Source organism: Carassius carassius, chromosome 29 (assembly GCF_963082965.1).
Source record: "Carassius carassius chromosome 29, fCarCar2.1, whole genome shotgun sequence".
NCBI classification, from domain to species: Eukaryota; Metazoa; Chordata; class Actinopteri; order Cypriniformes; family Cyprinidae; genus Carassius; species Carassius carassius.
The window spans coordinates 22492754-22512313 of record NC_081783.1 but is presented as its reverse complement, the minus strand read 5'-3'; the positions used below and the strand labels follow the sequence as shown (position 1 = coordinate 22512313).

Sequence of the window (19560 nt, the reverse complement as noted above, 5' to 3'; positions counted from 1 at the left end):
TCCCCTTCCTTGACTCTCTGGTCTCCCCCTCTGGTCAGACAATGTGACTTCTTCTTCTTCTTTCAGACACTTCTTTCCAAGAATGCTCCAGCTCTGCTAAATTTGCTTTCTTTCTGAAAATTCAATTGTCCCAAGATGGTGCCAACACAGCAGCCTGTGAAGCCCGCTTCATCAGCTGCATCGCCAGCCTCTAACCCTGAGCCCCAACATCACTCCCATTCGTCTAGACTCTACCCATTCCCTAAGCACCATGCTTCCTGGCCCAAGGTAGTGCTGGACCCGGCGCCTATGGTAATGTGTTTGTGCTAAATACTGTTGTGGACCCCTGGCCCATTCAATTAGCACTCAGGAAACTTACTGCTGTTATAGTGAGAAAATAAAGTACGAAGAACATTTTCAGAAAGAAAGCAAATTTCCTCTACCGCATTTTATGAGTGTTGGGTCGCCGAATGGGCCTGCTTTGTATGTGGCTCCTTCAGTACTGGCTGAAACCACAAGTTCCGTCCCACGCATGGCACCATGGACACATGCGAGTCTAGGTTAGCTGGGCCTGCGTTCCAGCCCTGGACCCTTGGAAAAACTCTCAGTGGATGGATCGGGACATGCCCCTGGGTATGGTCTGCAGAAGCAAGGTAGTCTCAACAGACACGTAGAACACGGGTTGTAGAGCTCTGCACAATGGCAAACTGGCTTTCAGCCATTGGTCGAAAGAGAAAAGTCGGTTTCACATCAGCAGCCTGGAAATGTTGGCAGTATGTTTGGGCCTTCGCACCTTTCTGCCAGCCCTAAAGGGACACCAGGTGCTAGTCCGCTCAGACATCATGACAGTGGTGTCATATATAAATTGCCAGGGCGGTCTTTCTTCAAAGCACCTTTTAATTTTGGTAAACGTGTTTCCTAGAATGGGCTCAGGTAAACTTGCGTTCGCTAAGAGCAGCACATGTGCTGGGCAGATTGATCTAGGTGGCGGACATGCTATCCCAGAGCAACATCCACTCTAAAAATGGTGCTCCACCCACATACAGTTCAGAGAATCTGGAAGATCTTCTGCAAGGCAGAGGCCAATCTCTTTGCCTGAGAGGACAACTCTCATTGCCCAATTTACTTTCCGAAGGACAAGGATGCATTGGCCCATGACTGGCCCAACCTCCTCCTTAACGCTTTTCCCCTGATCACCCTGATCCCACAGGTAATCAGGCGAAACAAGGAGAGAAAACATAAGGTTCTGTTGGTGGTCCCACTCTGGAGGACCAAACACTGATTTGCAGAGCTGTCTCAGCTGCTTTTAGCAGCCCTGTGGCCCATTACCCAGAGATGAGACAACCTCTCTCAGGTGAACAGAATGATATGGCACCCCCAGCTCTAACTGTGGGTTCTGCACTTCTGGCCTCACGATGGGAGCCTGCAAACTACATTGATCACTGTACTGGTTCCCCAAAGTGTCTTAAGCAAGACTCAGTATGGGTGAAGTATCGATAGGGAACGTACTCGGTTACTAATGTATCTAATGTAATCTATCTATCTATCTATCTATCTATCTATCTATCTATCTATCTATCTATCTATCTATATGAAAAACCTGTGCTAATTAAAAGAAAACAAGACAAGGACAAAAGTTTTTTTAAAGGCAGGTCATTTTTTGACAGGGAAGGAAGGGTTCCACAGCACATGGGTTGAAACTTTAAAGTTTAAATGCAGTTATACAACCTCTTGGGCTTTAAGTTTAGTATGTGCGTTCCTTTTTGCGTTCTTTTATGTATTTTTCTGTGCGTGCGTTACACAGCTTTTAGGAAGTGTAAATTGCCTCTTTGGTTCTCTCTTTGAAGCTCTTTCCTTAGGCAATTTCAAATCTCTTCTGCTTCTCCAAACACTATTTTAAAGCAGAGGAAACTCTTTACTACAGCAAACTCTTTAAATGCTTCTATTCTGAAACCGGCCAATAATCAGAGTGCAGCTCATGAATATTCAGTAGTTTTGGGGGACACCACGCTCCCATGGGGCACCGGAGCGAGAGGCGCACACGTGCGTTTCTTCCATCGCTTGTGTCCTAAAGGCCGTTTTCAGTTAACTCTGAGCGTGTTCGTTAAAATCCCATCCTGCTGAACCCCTGCGGCACCTGAACTTCCCTAGCGTTTATCATTTTAATACTTTAATTAAATGTGGAATTATACTTATGTTTCTTGCACAAGGTTTTCACAGCTGTTAGCGCTGAATAATCTTTCAGTGTCGAATGCTTTCTTTTGGGCTTTTCTCACTGTAGAGCGACGGATGACTGGACTCGCTGTAAGACTCATCTGAATTAGAGAGCTGAAGGTGTGTTCTTACCTGCTTAACATGCATTATTTTTGCTCTGCTGGTGAACTCCAGTGTTTTATTTCTACATAAATTAAAGCATTGCATTCAAGCTAATTATTTCCACAGAGAGAGAGGTTTACGCTTTGCACAGAAGCACTGTTTTGTTGTGTTTAGCTTGACTTTGGGGAACAAATCATTTTGAGAAGTGAGCTAAATCTGACAAAACAGATGAATTATTTATAAAGTGTTATTTTAGTATCATTGAGATAGTGTTATAGTTTAAAATGGTATTATTATTATTATTTTAAATGTTTAATTTATTTTATTTCATTTTATTGTGTTTTTATGATTTATTTATTTAAAATTTTAGTATATTAGTTATTTTAGTATATTAACTCAAATTACATAAAAATGAGAAATGTTGCTATGGCAAGCAGCTGTTTTATATATATTAATTTAATTCAGTTAACATTTATTATATTTCAAGTAACGGAAACATCTTTGGATGATTAAACCGTGCTCTTTTAGTATTGAGATACTTAGAGTTTTTATTTATAATTTGTTTTTATTTTATATGGTTTGTTTTCATTTTACTTTATAAGTTTTAGTAGATTTGTATGAGTCTGTATAGTTGTATTTAATTATTTACATTTATGTCCTTATTAATTTAGTTATTTATTAAATTAAATGAAAATGGAAATGCAACTAAAACTATAACCTTACTTATTATGCCAGTTAATGTAATTTTTGCTTTTAAAAGTAACAAAAGCATATTCTATTGTTTTAGCTAAATATTATCAATCCTGTTCAGAAAGTGAATAATGTTTGTTTTTAATGTTTCTCTAGGGATTTGGGCAGTTAGTCTGTGGTTACTATATTTAGTTTTACATAAAAATGATAGAAGTCTATGTTATGTCCTCATTTAATCTCTGTGTAAATGCCTGTGTGTGTGTGTGTGTGTGTGTGTGTGTGTGTGTGTGTGTGTGTGTGTGCGTGTGTGTGTGTGTCGAAGGCTCCTGCTGTGCTGTGATAGATGATTCTTCTTCATAACCTCATTACACACACAAACACAGCCTTATCTACTCTCTCTATCTCTTCATATCCTCCTATCACAACACTATCCTTTATAATCTGCACGTTTACTGTGGCGATTCTAGTGTTTTTCTCTTGTCTTGATTTTTCTCTTATGAATTGTGTGTGAGACCTGTCTGTCATCTCCATGTGGACACGTCTGACCTCAGCGGCACCCTTGACTGACTGCAGTATGACCAGCAGGACACATTTCTGCTCCACTCTAGACTCTTCAGCTTGAGTTAGGTGATGTAGGAGGAGCTTGAGAGTTTGAGGGAGTGGCCTGAGATGAGAGGGAGTGGTTTAGGATCAGGTGACAGGTGTTTTGATATTGCAGGATGAGTTTTGGCAACATTGCTAAAGAAATTATCTTACATTTTTTTTTTCTTTTCGTTTCAGTGATTTTTTTATTATTATTATTTTATAGTATTTGTTCATATTTTGAATAAGCTTTTATTGTTAGTTTTTTCTTTTAAGTATTTATATTTACATTTAATTGTATTTGAGTTTTAGCTTTAGTAAACTTATTTTATTTCAGTTTAAGTCATTTTTTATTTAGTCTTCGTAATTGGAGTACTTTAGCTTATTTTATATCAGTTAATTTATTTTTTTTTAGTTTTCAACATTTATAATAAAAAGCCATTTATGATGTATTAAAATGTAATCGTTTTATTTCATTTTTTTTATTTTATGAAAATTATTTTTAATAGTTTTTGTTGTAATTTTAGTTGGATCTGGTTGAACTGGCAAACTTGTGTTTGTAGCAGGACAGTGAGACTCATCACCTTTCACTCATAAGTGAGTGTTTTAGATGCTGTTGTGTAATTCAGTGTCTCTAGGTGTGTTTTGCTCCAGTAGAGTGGTACATTATTAACGCTCACTGTTTGAGTTAACCTCACATTGTGAACTTTAGCACTGCGTGTTATTCCCTTGTAGCAAAAGCCCAAACTAATTACACATCGAATAGTCACATGTGCATAGTCTCCTTCTGTATTCACCTGTCATTATATTTACTGTGATTGCTGATATTTCTTAAAAAAAAAAAAAAAACACACAATGCATTGACTAATCATTCACAATAAGACCAGAAACGTGAATTAAAGGAATAGTTTTTAAAAACATAAAAATCCTCACCCTCAGGCCATCCAAGGTGTACTGTAGAGGAGTTATTTTCTACATATTTGGAGAAAGGTAACATTGCGTCTCTTGCTCATCAACGGATCCTTTGTAGTGAATGGGTGCCATCACAATGGGAGTCCAAACAGCTAATAAAACAGTAATCCACAATTAAACATGATGTGAAGCCAAAAGCTTTGTTTATAACAAACAATTCCATCAAGGCATTTTTAATCAATGCTTTGGAGTCCATAATCCACAATAATGCTTTCTCCAGTAAAAAAAAGTCATACCGTCTGAATCAGGAGAGATATATGCGCAGATCAAGTGTCATTTACAAGCTAAAACAAACAGCTCTAAACAAATGTGTGGGTGGATTTTGATGTGGGAGAACAACAGGGATATTATTATTATTTTTTTACTAGAAAATGCATTATGAATAATAGACTCATATTTCAGCCAGAAGAACAGTTTTGAAGTTAAACGTCATAATTATGCATTTGTTTCTTACAACAGATTTTGGCTTCACAAGATGTTAGTTGATGGACTAGAGTGGTGTTGATTACCTGTGGATCACTGTGATGTTTTTATCAGCTGTTGGAACTCTCATTCTGACAGCATCCATTCACTGGAGATAATCCACTGCTGAGCAAATGATGTAATGTTACAGTTCTTCAAATCTGATGAAAACTCAAATACATTTTGGATGGCTTGAGGGTGATTACATTTTCAGAATGTTTTTGGGGAGAACTATTTCTTTAAGACAGGATTTTGTCACGGCTCTTTACTGTGAGGAGCATGGCGCAAAGAAGACATAGGACACGTAGCAAGGTTAGACATTGAGAATTCCAGACAAAGGAGAACTGAATGGGCTTGAACTCAAATAGGCCAGATAACAAGGGGCAGACAAGTGAGGAGGATAACTAATAAAGAGAAACACCTGGAACTAATGGAACTAAATAGGGATAGGAACAGGAAGAACTAAACAAGGACAAACAGGAACTAAACAGGAACAAACACGTGAGATATATAGAGTTAATTTTAATGTCATGTTGCCTCCTATCTCCCTAGTGTGCATTTGAATGAGTTGATTGACACATGATGCCAAAGTGTGCAGATGGCACAGATGGCATTTGGTGGGCAGGTGCCCCAATGCAGAGGGCTATGATAGGATGTGTGTGTGTGTGTGTGTGTGTGTGTGTGTGGCTCTGTCAAGGTTATATATTTACATTTTCTCTATGCAGACAAGATCACAGCATGATAAACACACAGATTATGAGTGTGTGAGAGTGTGTTCGTTTAGTTCGTCTCAATCATCAAAAAAAGTTTTTGGTTATCTGGTGACATTCAGGATTCTACTGTGAGCTGATTGGCCATTAGGCAGCACAGACTCGTCGTGATTGGATAATCACAGGTATGATTGCTGAATCCAGATCATCTAATTTAGCCTCATTCAGCTTTCAGCACTAATTACAGTATTTAAAACAGAGACAAAATAGGGAAGCATTCGTTTTAAGATGACTCCTGTGATATGATTATGGAAATGCGATTTACCTGAATCATTCAAACTGTTGCAAAGAGAACACACAGGTTAACCCTGGAGTCAGAGGAAAAAGCTTCTGCTAAATGCATAAATATATATATATATATATATATATATATAAACAGCATATTAATGATACTAAAATAACACTAAATAGAAACATGTATTGTGGAAAAACACCTAGTATTTGACTTATTCAGAAAGCAGTAGTCAGTATGCATTGTAAGTAGGCATCATTGGCAGAAAGCTAGTATTTAATCTGAAGCCCTCGTGTTGTTTAGTTATTGATCGACGGAGCAGATGAGACGCCCACGTTCGCAGTGTTCCATGACACGAAAAGGGTGAAAGGTCATATTGCGAGGTGTATAAAAGCATTTGAGGTCCCATCTGGATAGATGAGGTCTACTGTTGCTGTGATACTAAAGTTCATAGGGTCGAACCTGATAGAGAGCAAATGCATGTGCAGTTTACACAGAGAGAATCGATGCAGGCTGAGTTTAGATGAGTTTAAACGCCTGCGTTCAGCTTAAAGTGGCCAAACAGGAAAATCTGTTATCTTTTATTCACCCAGTATGAGTTTCTTTCTTGCGTGCAACAGAAAAGGAAGGTATATGCCAATTTTTCCTCTTTCAGTTTTAGTAAATTGTCAAGAATCCATCATTTTCTGAAAAATAAATATGGTGTTAATGTGCAGAAAAATACTTTAGGTCACACACGCTCACGCAGGTGGCTGTAAGAGGATATATGTGGAGCCAATGTTGCACTTTTATAGGATTAATTTACTGGCTATCAAATCATGCCTGTTTATGAGCATATTTCTCTCTCTCTCTCTTTTAATTCAAGCCATAAAAATGATAAAACTCATGGCCATGAGGGGTGGCGGGTTTCCATGGCGATGTCACCAGAGACATATGATGAAGGAGGAATCACTCTTCGAATAAACCAGCGCTGACGGGTTTTATTTTTCAGTGAAATTAATTCTTCATCACTCACTCACTCCTGTAATAAAGCACAGCAGACGGAGATGAATGAGGACAGTCGATCGTAGACAAGAAAAGAGGAGTAGAATGACATGCTACCAGAGCTATTTCTACAATTTGTAGTATGTATAATTTGCACAGTGTGCTAATTTTATGTGTATATGAAATACTGTAACCTGCTTTTGATTGCATTATGCACAGCTAGTACATTATTGCATTATACACTGTTATTGATTGCATTATGCATTTAATATTAGTTCATGTATTAACTAATATAAAAGGAATAGTTAACTCAAAAATTTAAGTTTGATAAAAATGTACTCATCCCCAGGCCGTACGAAATGTAGATGAGCTTGTTTCTTCATCAGATTCCAAGGAATTTAGCATAACATCACTCGCTCACCAATGGATCCTCTACAGTGAATGTGTGCTGGGAGAATGAGAGTCCAAACAGCTGATAAAAACATCACAGTAAACATCAATTAATGTCTTGTGAAGTGAAAATCTGTGCTTATGTTAGAAACAAATGCATTCTAAATATGTTTTTAAACTCAAACCGTTGCTAAAATACGAGTCCATAATCCATTTTAACAATTCATCCAATGATACAGTAATCTCATTTAAATCAGGTGAGAAATATGCACAGATCAAGAAACATTTACATGATGGATTGGTGGATTTTGATGTGAGAGTAGAACAGAAAATAGACTTTTTCCACAGGAGGAAGCATAATTATGAATTATTTTAAGCCAGAAGCAACAGTTTGAAGAAACACACCATTTTTGCTTTTTACAAGACATTAATTGATGGACTGGAGTGGATCGTAGTGATGTTTTTATGAGCTGTTTAATAAACAGATGCCGTTTATAATATATACTGTGCAGTATATGGCTGAAGTGTGTATGCCGTGCGCTGTTTGTCGATTAGAATTGACTGCTTGGTTAAACAGGAGCTGAATTTGTTCATTCAGGCCTGGAATTGAAAAGTGTGAAGAGGCAAATATCCCTCATCTCCCGTCTCTCTCTAACTCTCATCTCACATTTATCAGTCAGAATCTATCACACTTTCTTATTTTCATTCCCTCTTCAACACAGGTTCGTACCCTGCAGTAGTGAGGGTGTTTGGGGTTCGTCTCTGAATATGAATGACCTGTTTTCCTTTGTAATAGAAAGTGGACTGAACAAAATAAAAGAATACACTGTAGACTAGGAACAAGAGAAATGCATCACTGTGCTGTGCATGAGTACCTGTACATTTACTCACCTTATATAGTACATTTTGCTCACCTCAAGAGATCAATACTCTATTTTTGAGCTATTTTGTTTGATTTATTACATTGGACATGTTCTTGTACACACGCACTGACCTGCAAATGCAAACTGCAGTAACTTCAGAGACTGAGAGAAATGGCTTTCAGGATTTCTAACAGACTTTTGAGTGATTTAATATCAGTTTTTATACTAGGTGAAAGTTTTCCTCCTCAAGGCATACAGTTTCCTCATGGAGGGAGCTCTGGGTTGGAGGATGGTCTCTGCAACCTTAGTTGAGAGACTGGAAGCTACGAGCTGTGCCCCCTCAAAGGCCACATCCATAACTTCCAACTCCGAGCAGGGGCGTGCCCTCCACCCCGATGGAGCTGGATGAGCCTCGGCAAAAGCGGGGCCGGCACCGCGAGAGACGCCAATGAGGGCTCCCTCCTCAAAGAGAGCCTTCTGAGAGTGAAGCAAAGCAGTAAGAAATGCTCGCATCACTGGCCGTAACCTCCCTCGAGAGCTGAATGCCGGCTTCGCTGCACATGCTTTTAAGCTTCCTGGTCCCTGACGTCACCTGCCTATGACGTCTCACCCATCCATTGGACTGATTATACACATGGTTCAGAGCCGGTAAGGCTGAAGGGCGTTCCCAAAGCGTCCTCTGACGCAGCTCGAGTTCCTGAAGAGGAACTCAAAAGTATTGCATTGCAATAATGAGAATAAAAAAAAAGTCGTATTATTTTTATGTTTATTTATATATTATTTATTGTAATTTATATATATTTATTAAAACCTAAGTTTATATACTTCTGTGAGATTCACTTAAACCCTCTGCTAACTACGTACACACACTCAGTTAAGGATTTTTTTTTTATAAAACACAAAAGCAAAATGTCCTTCAGACAGATTCCCATCACTGTATGCTGTGAAAGACATCACGCAATCTGTTTATGTGTGTGTCTGTCCACTGTTAAAGCGTGTCCTCACTTCCACTTTGAAATGCTCCCAGCGCCTCATCTCTCGTTTCCTCCCGTCTCTCTCGCCCTCACCAGCTGAATCACATATGCAGGAAAATATCAAATCATTACATCCGTCACAGGGTTGAGAGAGGCCTGAACTCCATTAATAAGGCATGTACATCTCTAAACACACAAAACAAAACCTCCCTCACAAAACACTGACAGCAGAAGACAGAAAGAAAATCAGAGGAAGATGCACATAAAGAAGGGAAGCAATTAGAACAGGTGTTTGAGAATGAGACGTGTGTGTTTATACAGTGGAAAAAAAATTATTTTCCATGCAAACAAATTGACTCCTACAAGTAGTTGATATGACTTACTATGTGCAAAATTCTTCTAAGGTCATATGATGCTTTATTTGAAGAACAGACTGAACTTTAAATCATTCATCGCGGCAAATCTTCCCCACCTCATTTGCATATTCAAATATGGCATTGGACCCTGGTTGGATGTAAGTAATGTCAAACAATGTTGGTTCTCACAGGTCTCTTGACTCAAAAGCACAAATTATATATGAGAGCTGCTGCGTAGGTGGAAATGTTCTACAAATTATATGTTAAATATGGGTCTGTTTCTAACATAAAACTAATATTTGGCTGTAGAAGACATGGGGCCAGATTTACTAATAGCTTGTGCCAGCGCAAACACTCTTCTTGGGAAAAAAAATACTGTTAGGATTTAATAAAGACGCACAGTGAAAAAGTTAAACTGAAAAGGCGTAGACACTGTCATTTTTTGCAGCTGACCTTATAGCATATGCATTTGTAGTGTCCCTTTCAGATGCAAAATTTATGGGAGGAGAGTTTTTTTTTTTGCGCTCTTGCACTGACTTGCCTTGTTTAGTTAATCTGGCTCTTGAAATAATAAGCACGGGTCATATGGATGGCTGTTATGATGCTTTTATGTCATTTTTTTAATTCTTGGCTGTAGTCACTGTCTGCTTTCATTGTATTGTGTTGAGTTTCACTGTATCATTTTATAGTATCAGTGTTATGTTGATTTGTTGTATCGTATCTTCATTGCGTTTTCTGCATCAGTGTCCTGTTGTTTCTTTTTGTTGTTTCATTGTATTATTTTGTTTCATTTCGCTGTTTCATTGTTCCATTACAGCAAAGCAGTGAAACAATAGAATCTGTTCTATTAACATTCCATTATAATTTTGTTGTGTCATTATGTTGATTCATTGTAATGTTTTGTTTCATTGTAGCATGATTTATTATGTCTTTGTTGCATCAATGTTCCTTTTCAATGTATCGTTTTGTTTCACAGTATTATTGTTTCATTCAGTCATATTGTTTCATTGTTTTGTTTCATTGTGTTATTGTTACACTGTTTTATGGTTTCGTTTGTTGTTTCAGTTTTGTTTTCATCGTTTCACTGTATTATTGTTGTTTCTTTGTAGTAGTTTGTTGCATCATTATTTTGTGTCATTGTTATGTTGATTCATTGTAATGTTTTGCAGCATTGTAGCGTTATGTTGATTTGTTGTAGCATTTTGTTGTGTCTTTGTTGCATCAGTGTGCCCGTTGTTCCATTGTATCATTTTGTTTCATTGTTTTATTATTGCAAAACAATTATACAAATTATACAACAATTAGTGTTCTGTTGTTTCATTGTAATACTTTTTTCTTGTTTTATTGTAGCAATTTGGCATACAGTTTGTACTGTTTTGTTGTCATTGTTTTAATTGTAATATTGTTTCATTGTATTGTTTTAACACAGTTTTGCTGTTTCATTGTTTCACTGTATCATACCCATTCATTGTGTCATCCTATTGTGGTTTGTGATTCATTGTAAAAAAAAATTGTGAAGGAAAGCAACACAGGTTTAGCACAGCATGAAGGGGAAATAAAAGATGACAGATGTTCCATATTAATGAACGGTTCCTTTAAATAAGAGGTATTTATTTTGTTAACAGCAGTGATCAGAGCTGTAAATCGACCGTATGTGTGTATTGAAGGCCAGTTGGCATGGTTGCACTCCAGATGAACAGCAGGTTGGCATCAAACTTCCCCGATGTACACACACACACAGACATGTAAAGGTCAGAGGGAGTGTTTGACCTCTGTTAAATCCACCTGTGTGTTTCAGCTCTCTCTCTCTCTCTCTCTCTCTCTCACACACACACACACTCTAAATGTTAGTTCTATATGTCTGATACTTGAAACTGAATTTGCACTGTAATAGATGGCTGAGAAAAGGTGTGTGTTTAATGTTTCCTGATGGAGATGAATGTCTCACGAGTTCTCGTAATGATCTCCGCACACGCGCTATTCCTCTTCACCCTCCTACATGCTGGAGGAACTGCATTACCTGCGTGAGAGGAAGAGATGGCAGAGCACGAGACAGTGTTTCTCCTCTTCCTCCATTAGTCAGGAAGTGTTTTTACTGAGCTATTGCTCAAAGTCGGCGATGTGTGTGTGTGAGATGATAAAGCGTTTGCCAGAAGGCTGCTGCATTGTTTCTCCTGTGTGTTTGCCAGAGTAAAGTTCTCCTCTCCTCCATCAGATTCTCTCGCTTCCTTTCATGCCATCTGACTGAATCTGCTCTGACTTTCTTTCCTGGAAAGGAAAAGCAAAACAAAAGAACATGAATATAGAAGATGAGAGATTGTGTTTGTGTTTGAGAGAGACGTAAACACAGATCAGAGATCAGATGAGTTGGAGGCTCTAGTTTCTCATAGTAAATGAAGTCTTTCTCTGTCTTTCAGGGCTAGACAGCACTAAAGACCCGTGTCTAAAGGTTCACTGCCCTCCTCACAAAGTCTGTGTGAGCCATAACTTCCAGACGGCCATCTGCGCCAATCATAAACCAGCAAAGCACAGGTAAGACCCACAGTCACACGTAAGGAAGGAAGAATCAGCTAGAAAAGAACGTTTGTCAAGGCAAAAGCTAATTAGTTTACTAAGTGGTTGCTAAGGTGTATTGAGTGGTTACTAGGGCGGGAGTTTTCAATCTTTTAGATGTCACAGACCACCATATACGATCATCCACATGCGAAAGACCCCCATGCTAAAATGTGAAAGTCTGCCTTTTTAATGTATAAAGATCTAATTTATACTGTAAAAAATAGCAATATAAATATGTGCAAAATATTATTTGGAAAATATTTAATTTTTAATATGTTACATTAGTAAATACTGAATAAAAAAAGGTAGGCGTATTGGTTTAAATTTAAATGCATTTTAATGTATTCATTCATTAATTCTAATAATTGTTTAAATTATTTGAATTAAATTATTTATTTATTTATTTATGTTTTATTTTATTTAAATTTTCATCATTATAAGTGGGATTCTAAAACTTTAAAGGCAGCCATAGTGTAATGCATTATAAAATAAATATCCTAATATGTGTAAAATATTATTTGGAAAATATTTAGTTTCTAATATGTTGCATTATTATTTTACCCCTACTCACTCTAGGACTGTTCTGTTAGTATTTTTTATTTTTTAATTATTATTATTATTGAAATAAATGATTATAGATTTTTTATTTATCTGAAAATACATATATTTATTATAAAATCAAAATAATTTTATTTGATTTAATTTCATTTCATGCAAGCCATATATTCATTCATAAAGACCAAATTTATACTGTAAAATATATATATATAAGTGTCAAATATTATTACAAATATTTAGTTTCTATAGTATCACTGTATAATATTCTATAGAGCACAGTGTTAGGTTTGTTTTTTCTTAATGTTAAGTTCTATTATTTAAACAATTTATTTATTAATTATTAAATGCATTCAATTATTCAAATAATATATATTTTTGATATATAATTTATATATCTTTTCTAGTCTTTTTTTTTTTTTAAGAAGATTTGAAAACCCTTGTGCTTCAATGATGCGCGGGTTGATCCAAAATGAGCGGGTGCCTGCGGTCACCCAAAATATTTTTAACTATATTCGGGTCTCGGTCGGTCGGGTCGTTTAAAATAAAGATGCCAATTAAACCTTTGTAATTTATATAGTACTAAACACAATTTTGAAATACATATGTCTACACTTTTTTGGCTGAATAACTGGCACGAAGATGACGCACTAGCTCAAGGTGAAGACTGGGGAGCAACAACACTGTTTTTGGTAAAACATGATTTTGACGACTTCATTAAGTTTTGTTTTATAGAAAACTCTTTTTAAAATATTTTAGTTTTGTATAAATTGTATCTTAATTTTGATCAATGTTTTATCAATCAATTGCCCGTATTTAATAAATAAGAAGCAAATATATAACAGACAATGTAATAGGCGCCAGCAGGATCACTTGCATTGCATGTGAACTGGAGGGTGCCGAAACTCAGCTTGTGCCTCACAGATTTGAGAAATATAGGCTATATATTACAGAAAGCTTGAAATGTCTACTTTTAAACGAAAAAATTCAAACCAAAATAAATAGGCTACTCTCTGATTATGTAATCCATATGAAATGTGCATTTCTCTCTGGCGTTCATGGTGAGTCCGCATTGTTAACTTCATCTTTGCAGTGACACAGAAAACAGTTTATTACTAAAATAATAAAGAGCGACCCCACGGAATGAGTGAGCGGAGCAGAATATTCAGAAATGCTCTCTCCGCTCACAAGCTCTGATCGGAACAAACCCAAGCATCACTGTCTGCTGAACTTGCAGAAACATCAAAATAGACATAGCCAGACTAGACTATTTTAGTACAAATTATGAGCTTATTGACGATTTTTTATCATTCTTGACAAAATTAGAATATATTACGTTTTTTGTTTTGTTTGTTTTTTAGTTTTTTTGCCTAGTTCCTACGTCTATGGCCCAATGACGCTATATGATGAGCATTTACTACATTAAAAAAATTCTGGGTCAGGAACCGGGTCGGGTACAATATTTTCTTTTTCTTTTTTTGCGGTCCGAGTGGGTTAGTTGAAAACGTCGGTCAGGTTTATACATTGACCCGCGCATCACTGTTGTGCTTGGTTCTATTACCAGCAGTAACTAACTAGCCAAACCCTAAAACTTTGCAAGCTCTGATTGTCTAGTTTTCTGGTGCTTCTAGCAAACCTTCAGCAGTTATTCCATAACCATGATTACAAATCATTTCTAAGCACTAGATGAATGAGTGTGTGTCCTTGTGTTTAATCAGGCTCTGAGGTATCTCTGCTTCTTCAGACTCACATTAACATTCAGTTTCTGTCTATTGTGAATCGTCATCATAGCCACAGTGGAATGTTGAGGGATTGTCATTTTCAATGCAGGCTCTTGACTCCGTCCCCCTCATGTCCAGACAAACAAATATTAATTGTATAATGGCAATTGATGGTCATTAATTTACACCTTAAAACACTGCAGTACATAATGCATGTATGAAGAGCGCTGTTAGATAAAGCACAACAAAATAACACATTAAGAAATCATAAGTAGATCTGCATGGAATCTGCACACTTTTTTCACAGTTTTTGCTCTAATTATTGGGGAAAATCTGGCAGATGGATCTACAAATATTGTGAAAAGGAGCTGATGTTGCTAGTGTTTAAGCACGTTCAATAAACAAACACTTCATGTCTAAAACGTGTTTGATTTCTCTGGATGTGATTTTTATTCGTGACTTGGCTCTTTTCCCAACATTAGTACACTACTTAGGCAGAATCCTAACTGCCTAAGTAATTCTGGGTCAAAACAATAAGAATCATATTGTTGCTTACTTTTTGATACAGCTTTGCTTTTGCTCTTGCTCTCGTCTCGTTGTAAATGTAAAAGTAAAAATTACATTTTAGTAACCAAAAATAATGGAACTAATATGATTTAACAACAATTTATTGAAAGTTTAATAAAAAATTACATGTTTAAGGCCTTATGAATACCACTTGAATATTTTTCCCAAATTCCATGTTTAGATATATATTTAACTTTTCCGGGTTTAATAAAATTTTGAATAATCAACAAGCGTATCTAATCAATTAAATTTAGAAAACAACATTTTAACCTCAATTTATTAAAAGATTTATTATAAATGTAATTATTATTAAGGCCATATGTAACCAGTTTTATTTTTTCCCAATTTTCTGTTTTTATTGTATTACATTTGTCTGTTTTATTAACCAATACTGATAATATTTAAAGGGTTAAATTCAACTGAAGTGTAATTATGAAGATTTATTCTCATGTATGGATGGATTATTTGCTCTGTAAGACTGATATGAGAACAGATTCATCACAGCAGTGTAATTTCCTCGGTACTGAGCTGAAATTACAAATATACTTTAATATAACACAATGAAGTGTGAATTACAGACTTATAATATAATGCACCGTAATGTGCTGTAATATAATCCATTAGACTGTATCCCGCTGCATTTTCCAGCAGTTTAACATATATAGACTGTAAAAGCGGTGGCTCAAGACGAGGACTTCATAGAGGCCAGAGACAGATTCGGCTTATTCTCACTCAGTAATGTCTGTGAATGTGGCAGATGGACTGCTTCAGAAGGACTGGCAGTGAGTTGAGCTCATTACACGGCTGTGATTGGTCACCCCGCAGCATTCGGCCCACCAATATTTTTGTATAATGATGCTGAACTGTAGCTGCTAAATTGACCATTGTCCCCCTCAAATGATTTCCTAAAGAGCTGTGCGAGTTTCCAGTTGTGTCACTCCACGCTGTCTTTCCCCTCACGTCATAAAATCATTTCAAACTGAATCAATAATTCATGTCCGCTTATTAATGTGGTAAGCACTCATGTAATAAGTGAGGAAATGTGCAGTTAGCTAGTCATTAGCACAACCTAAAGAATTTCAAGTTTAAATGAGAAAACTCAGATTATATGTAATGAACTCCTTCATATATGATAAATAAAATTTGTAATGGGTCAAAGCTGACACAATTAAAAATTCTAATACAACTTTGTTTTCTTTTCCCCCTGTACATTAGAACGTGTCTTGTTTATTTATTTATTTTTTTCTTTTCAGAGCAAAAAAATGATAAATCATAAAATTAAACTATATAAACTTTAGTATGATCATTTTTACTTTGATATATTTTAATAAGTACAGCTCAGAATATGTTGTTTTATTTTTACGTAAATATATCACACTGAATGACATTAATAAGTAGAAATTTTACTTTATAAAATCACTTTTTTTTTTTTTTAATTTGATGCAAATACCAAAATGGAAGATGAGAGCGATTTTATATGTATAATTTAGATTAGTTTTTAATGAATACCCTAATGAATACCCAAGGCTGCATTAAATTGATAGAAAGTGGCATTTAAGACATTTATAAGGTTACAAAAGATTGCTGTTTCAAAGAAATGCTGTTCTTATGAACTTTCAATTTGACAAAGAATCCCTTAAAATAAAATGTATCACAATGTTTCCACAAAAAAATATGTTTATGTTTGATGATTATTGAATGATTTCTGAAGGATCATGTGACACTGAAGACTGGAGTAATGATGCTGAAAATTCAGCTTTACACTGAAGGAAGAAATTACATTTTACAATATAGTAACATAGAAAACAGTTACTTTAATATTCCACAGTATTGCTGTTTTTGCTATATTTCTGATCAAATAAATGCAGCCTTGGTGAGTCTTCTTTCAAAAAGTGGCACAAACATACAGTCGTTTATCCAATCTCTGATATTGTCACTGATCTGTGCTTCTGTCAGCCATGAGATACGAGCCATGAGATATGAGATAGAGTTCATGTTTGTTTATCACCGTCAAATGATCACACTTCACGCTTTCTATGAGATATTGACATTTTGAGTGTGAACAGAAGTGACATTACAGACATCTTTTGTCACTTTCTTATCTCTAGTATGTGTATGTGTGTGATATCTGATCAGCCGGTGTTGTGTAAGATTTCATCTCCTTGTAAAATCCCTTTCGGATTCAAGTATTAGCTGTTTGTAATGTCGCTCACATCTTGACTGGGCCATTGGCACAAGCCTGTAGGTAATAAGAACTAGCTTAGTACACTAATTAATGAGCTACTAACTGTAGGGAATACAGGACAGCAGGTTAGTTTTGCAGGGTAATCAGATCAGTTATCATACTACACAAGATAAATCTTTAATTTGGCCACTTGTAGAATCAGATGATGCGTCAAATATAATATCAAATACATTTAATTGCTGTATTTTTATAATATACATTGCATAAATCATAGTCTTACTGTGTGATTCCCAATCAGGTGCTAAATAACAAATTTAACATCCAGAAACACCAGTTTTACTGAGAAGTACATTCTAATATACCCTAGTAATATATTTCTCATTCAGATCATGTTGATTTCATATATATATATATATATATATATATATATATATATATATATATATATATATATAAAAAAGAAAAAAAAGAAGAGGCCTATAGTATATTTCTGACATTCCCTACTAATTTTCTCTCGTTTTCTTTGTAGCATTAAACTCTGGAAGGGAAATCCCCCACATAAGCGTTGGATGGGAGCTGTGAATCATGGGAAATGTAGGCCATGTCCTGTAGTTCACTCCAGCTTTGTGTGCGGCTCAGACGGTCACACATACTCCTCAAAGGTGAGATATTCATCACTGTTTACATTGAGATGAATGAGCTGATCCCATGACTGTATACCCAACCAGCGTTGGTATGACCATATCGCGCCTGCGCCTCACGGGCATGCAGACATATTTTGCAACACTATAGCCTGTTCAGTTGTACAGATTGTTGTGTTCAGCGTGACCAGCGTCTCACTGTGCTGATATATATATATATATATATATATATATATCAAGAGAGATTGTATAAAATATGTATAGTACATTTTGCTTTACAGGCATTTTAGAATAGTATATGGGTTGAGAAAGATCACAAATATATTGAGGTGCAAGTCTATGCAAAGCTTTAAAGAAAAAGAGCAACTTTCAAAAATAAATTGCTTTTCATGACAGCGCTAATCAAAGTGGCATCAAAAATGACACAGTCACATTAGAGGAGAGGGTGATAGACCATAATTATTTTTGTCATTGTTTAGCCTTAAAAAAATTCACATCCATCCAACATTTTATGTCATGCAGACAATCAAACAAACTGGACAGAGAACAGCTGCTATATTTAATAGAAAGATAAAGCAGAGTGTCGCCCTGGCATAGGAATGATAGGATAAGTTGTGTCTCTGAATATGACCTAGACTAGAGGAAGCATATGTAATGCAAAAAGAAGAGGACCTAAAATGGAACCCTGCAGAACATCATAAAATATTTGAGCACAAGATGAGAAACATTCCCCTACATTAACAGAAAAAGTTCTCCCCTTGAGGTAAGAGGCAAACCACTCAAGCACAGACCCCTGAAACCCAGCTACATGATTGAGTTTGTGTAAAAGGATATCATGATCTACTGTGTCAAATGCTGCACTTACATCAAGCAAGATTAAAATACAGCTCAGCCAGAGTCAAGAGTGAGTAAAATGTCATTGGTGACCTTCAGCAACACAGATTCAGTACTATGTCACTTAATGAAACCAGACTCAAAATAATCCAAAATACCAAAAATGCTCAGGTAAGATGAAATCTGAGATGAGACCTATTTTTTCAGGACTTTTGAAATAAAAGATAGTTTAGAAATGGGTCTATACTTATTCATAAGAAACTGATCAAGATGATGCTTTTTCAAAAGTGATTGTAAGTGTCTGGAACCCTCCCACTGACTAGATCACTGTTAATAATAGAAGTCACAATAAAAGCCTCTTTAAAAATATGTGAAGGCAGAATATCAAAAGGACAAGAAAAGGGTTTCATAATCGAAACAATATTTTACTAATTGCAACTCATTTCCATGTTTGATTAAATGTAAAGTGTGTTTGTGTTGAGGATCAGGTGAGATAAATCTGATCAGAGGAATTTAGCCTGAACACTAGGTGCAGGATCATTGTGTCCCAACGAGGAGAGAGTCACCTTTAAATTCCAATATCAGCGCACAGCTCTCTCTCTGCTGGTGTAAATGATGCAGTGTTTGGTGATGGATGGTTAGGTGGATGAACTGTGTCCGCTTTTGATATTGGATTCTTGAGTCCTGCGCAAACGCCCCTCCAGCTCAAGAACAGAGAGAAAAACCTGAACCTCCAGCACAACCTGGTGACCGCACCATTTTAACCCCGCCCACACCATTTCCTTCCCTTCAGCTAGAATGAAATCAGATGTGAGAGATGGAGTGAGAGAGAGACTTGGTCTGAACAGATAGAGCAGAGAAATGAGCAGAACGTGGACGCGGTAGATATGTGAACGGCTATTCTGATATTTTCAGCTGTAGAATCAGTAAG

At 36.3% G+C, this 19560-nt stretch overlaps 1 protein-coding gene across 1 annotated transcript in view; it reads left to right on the top strand.

Annotated features, from left to right (window-relative positions):
• LOC132109907 (testican-1-like) overlaps positions 1-19560 on the top strand; it is a 242044-nt gene that overhangs the window by 173842 nt on the left and 48642 nt on the right. The window contains exons 5-6 of the mRNA XM_059516359.1: positions 11988-12102; positions 17684-17816. Of these exons, the coding sequence (XP_059372342.1) occupies positions 11988-12102; positions 17684-17816 (248 nt within the window). The remainder of the gene's footprint in view (positions 1-11987; positions 12103-17683; positions 17817-19560) is intronic.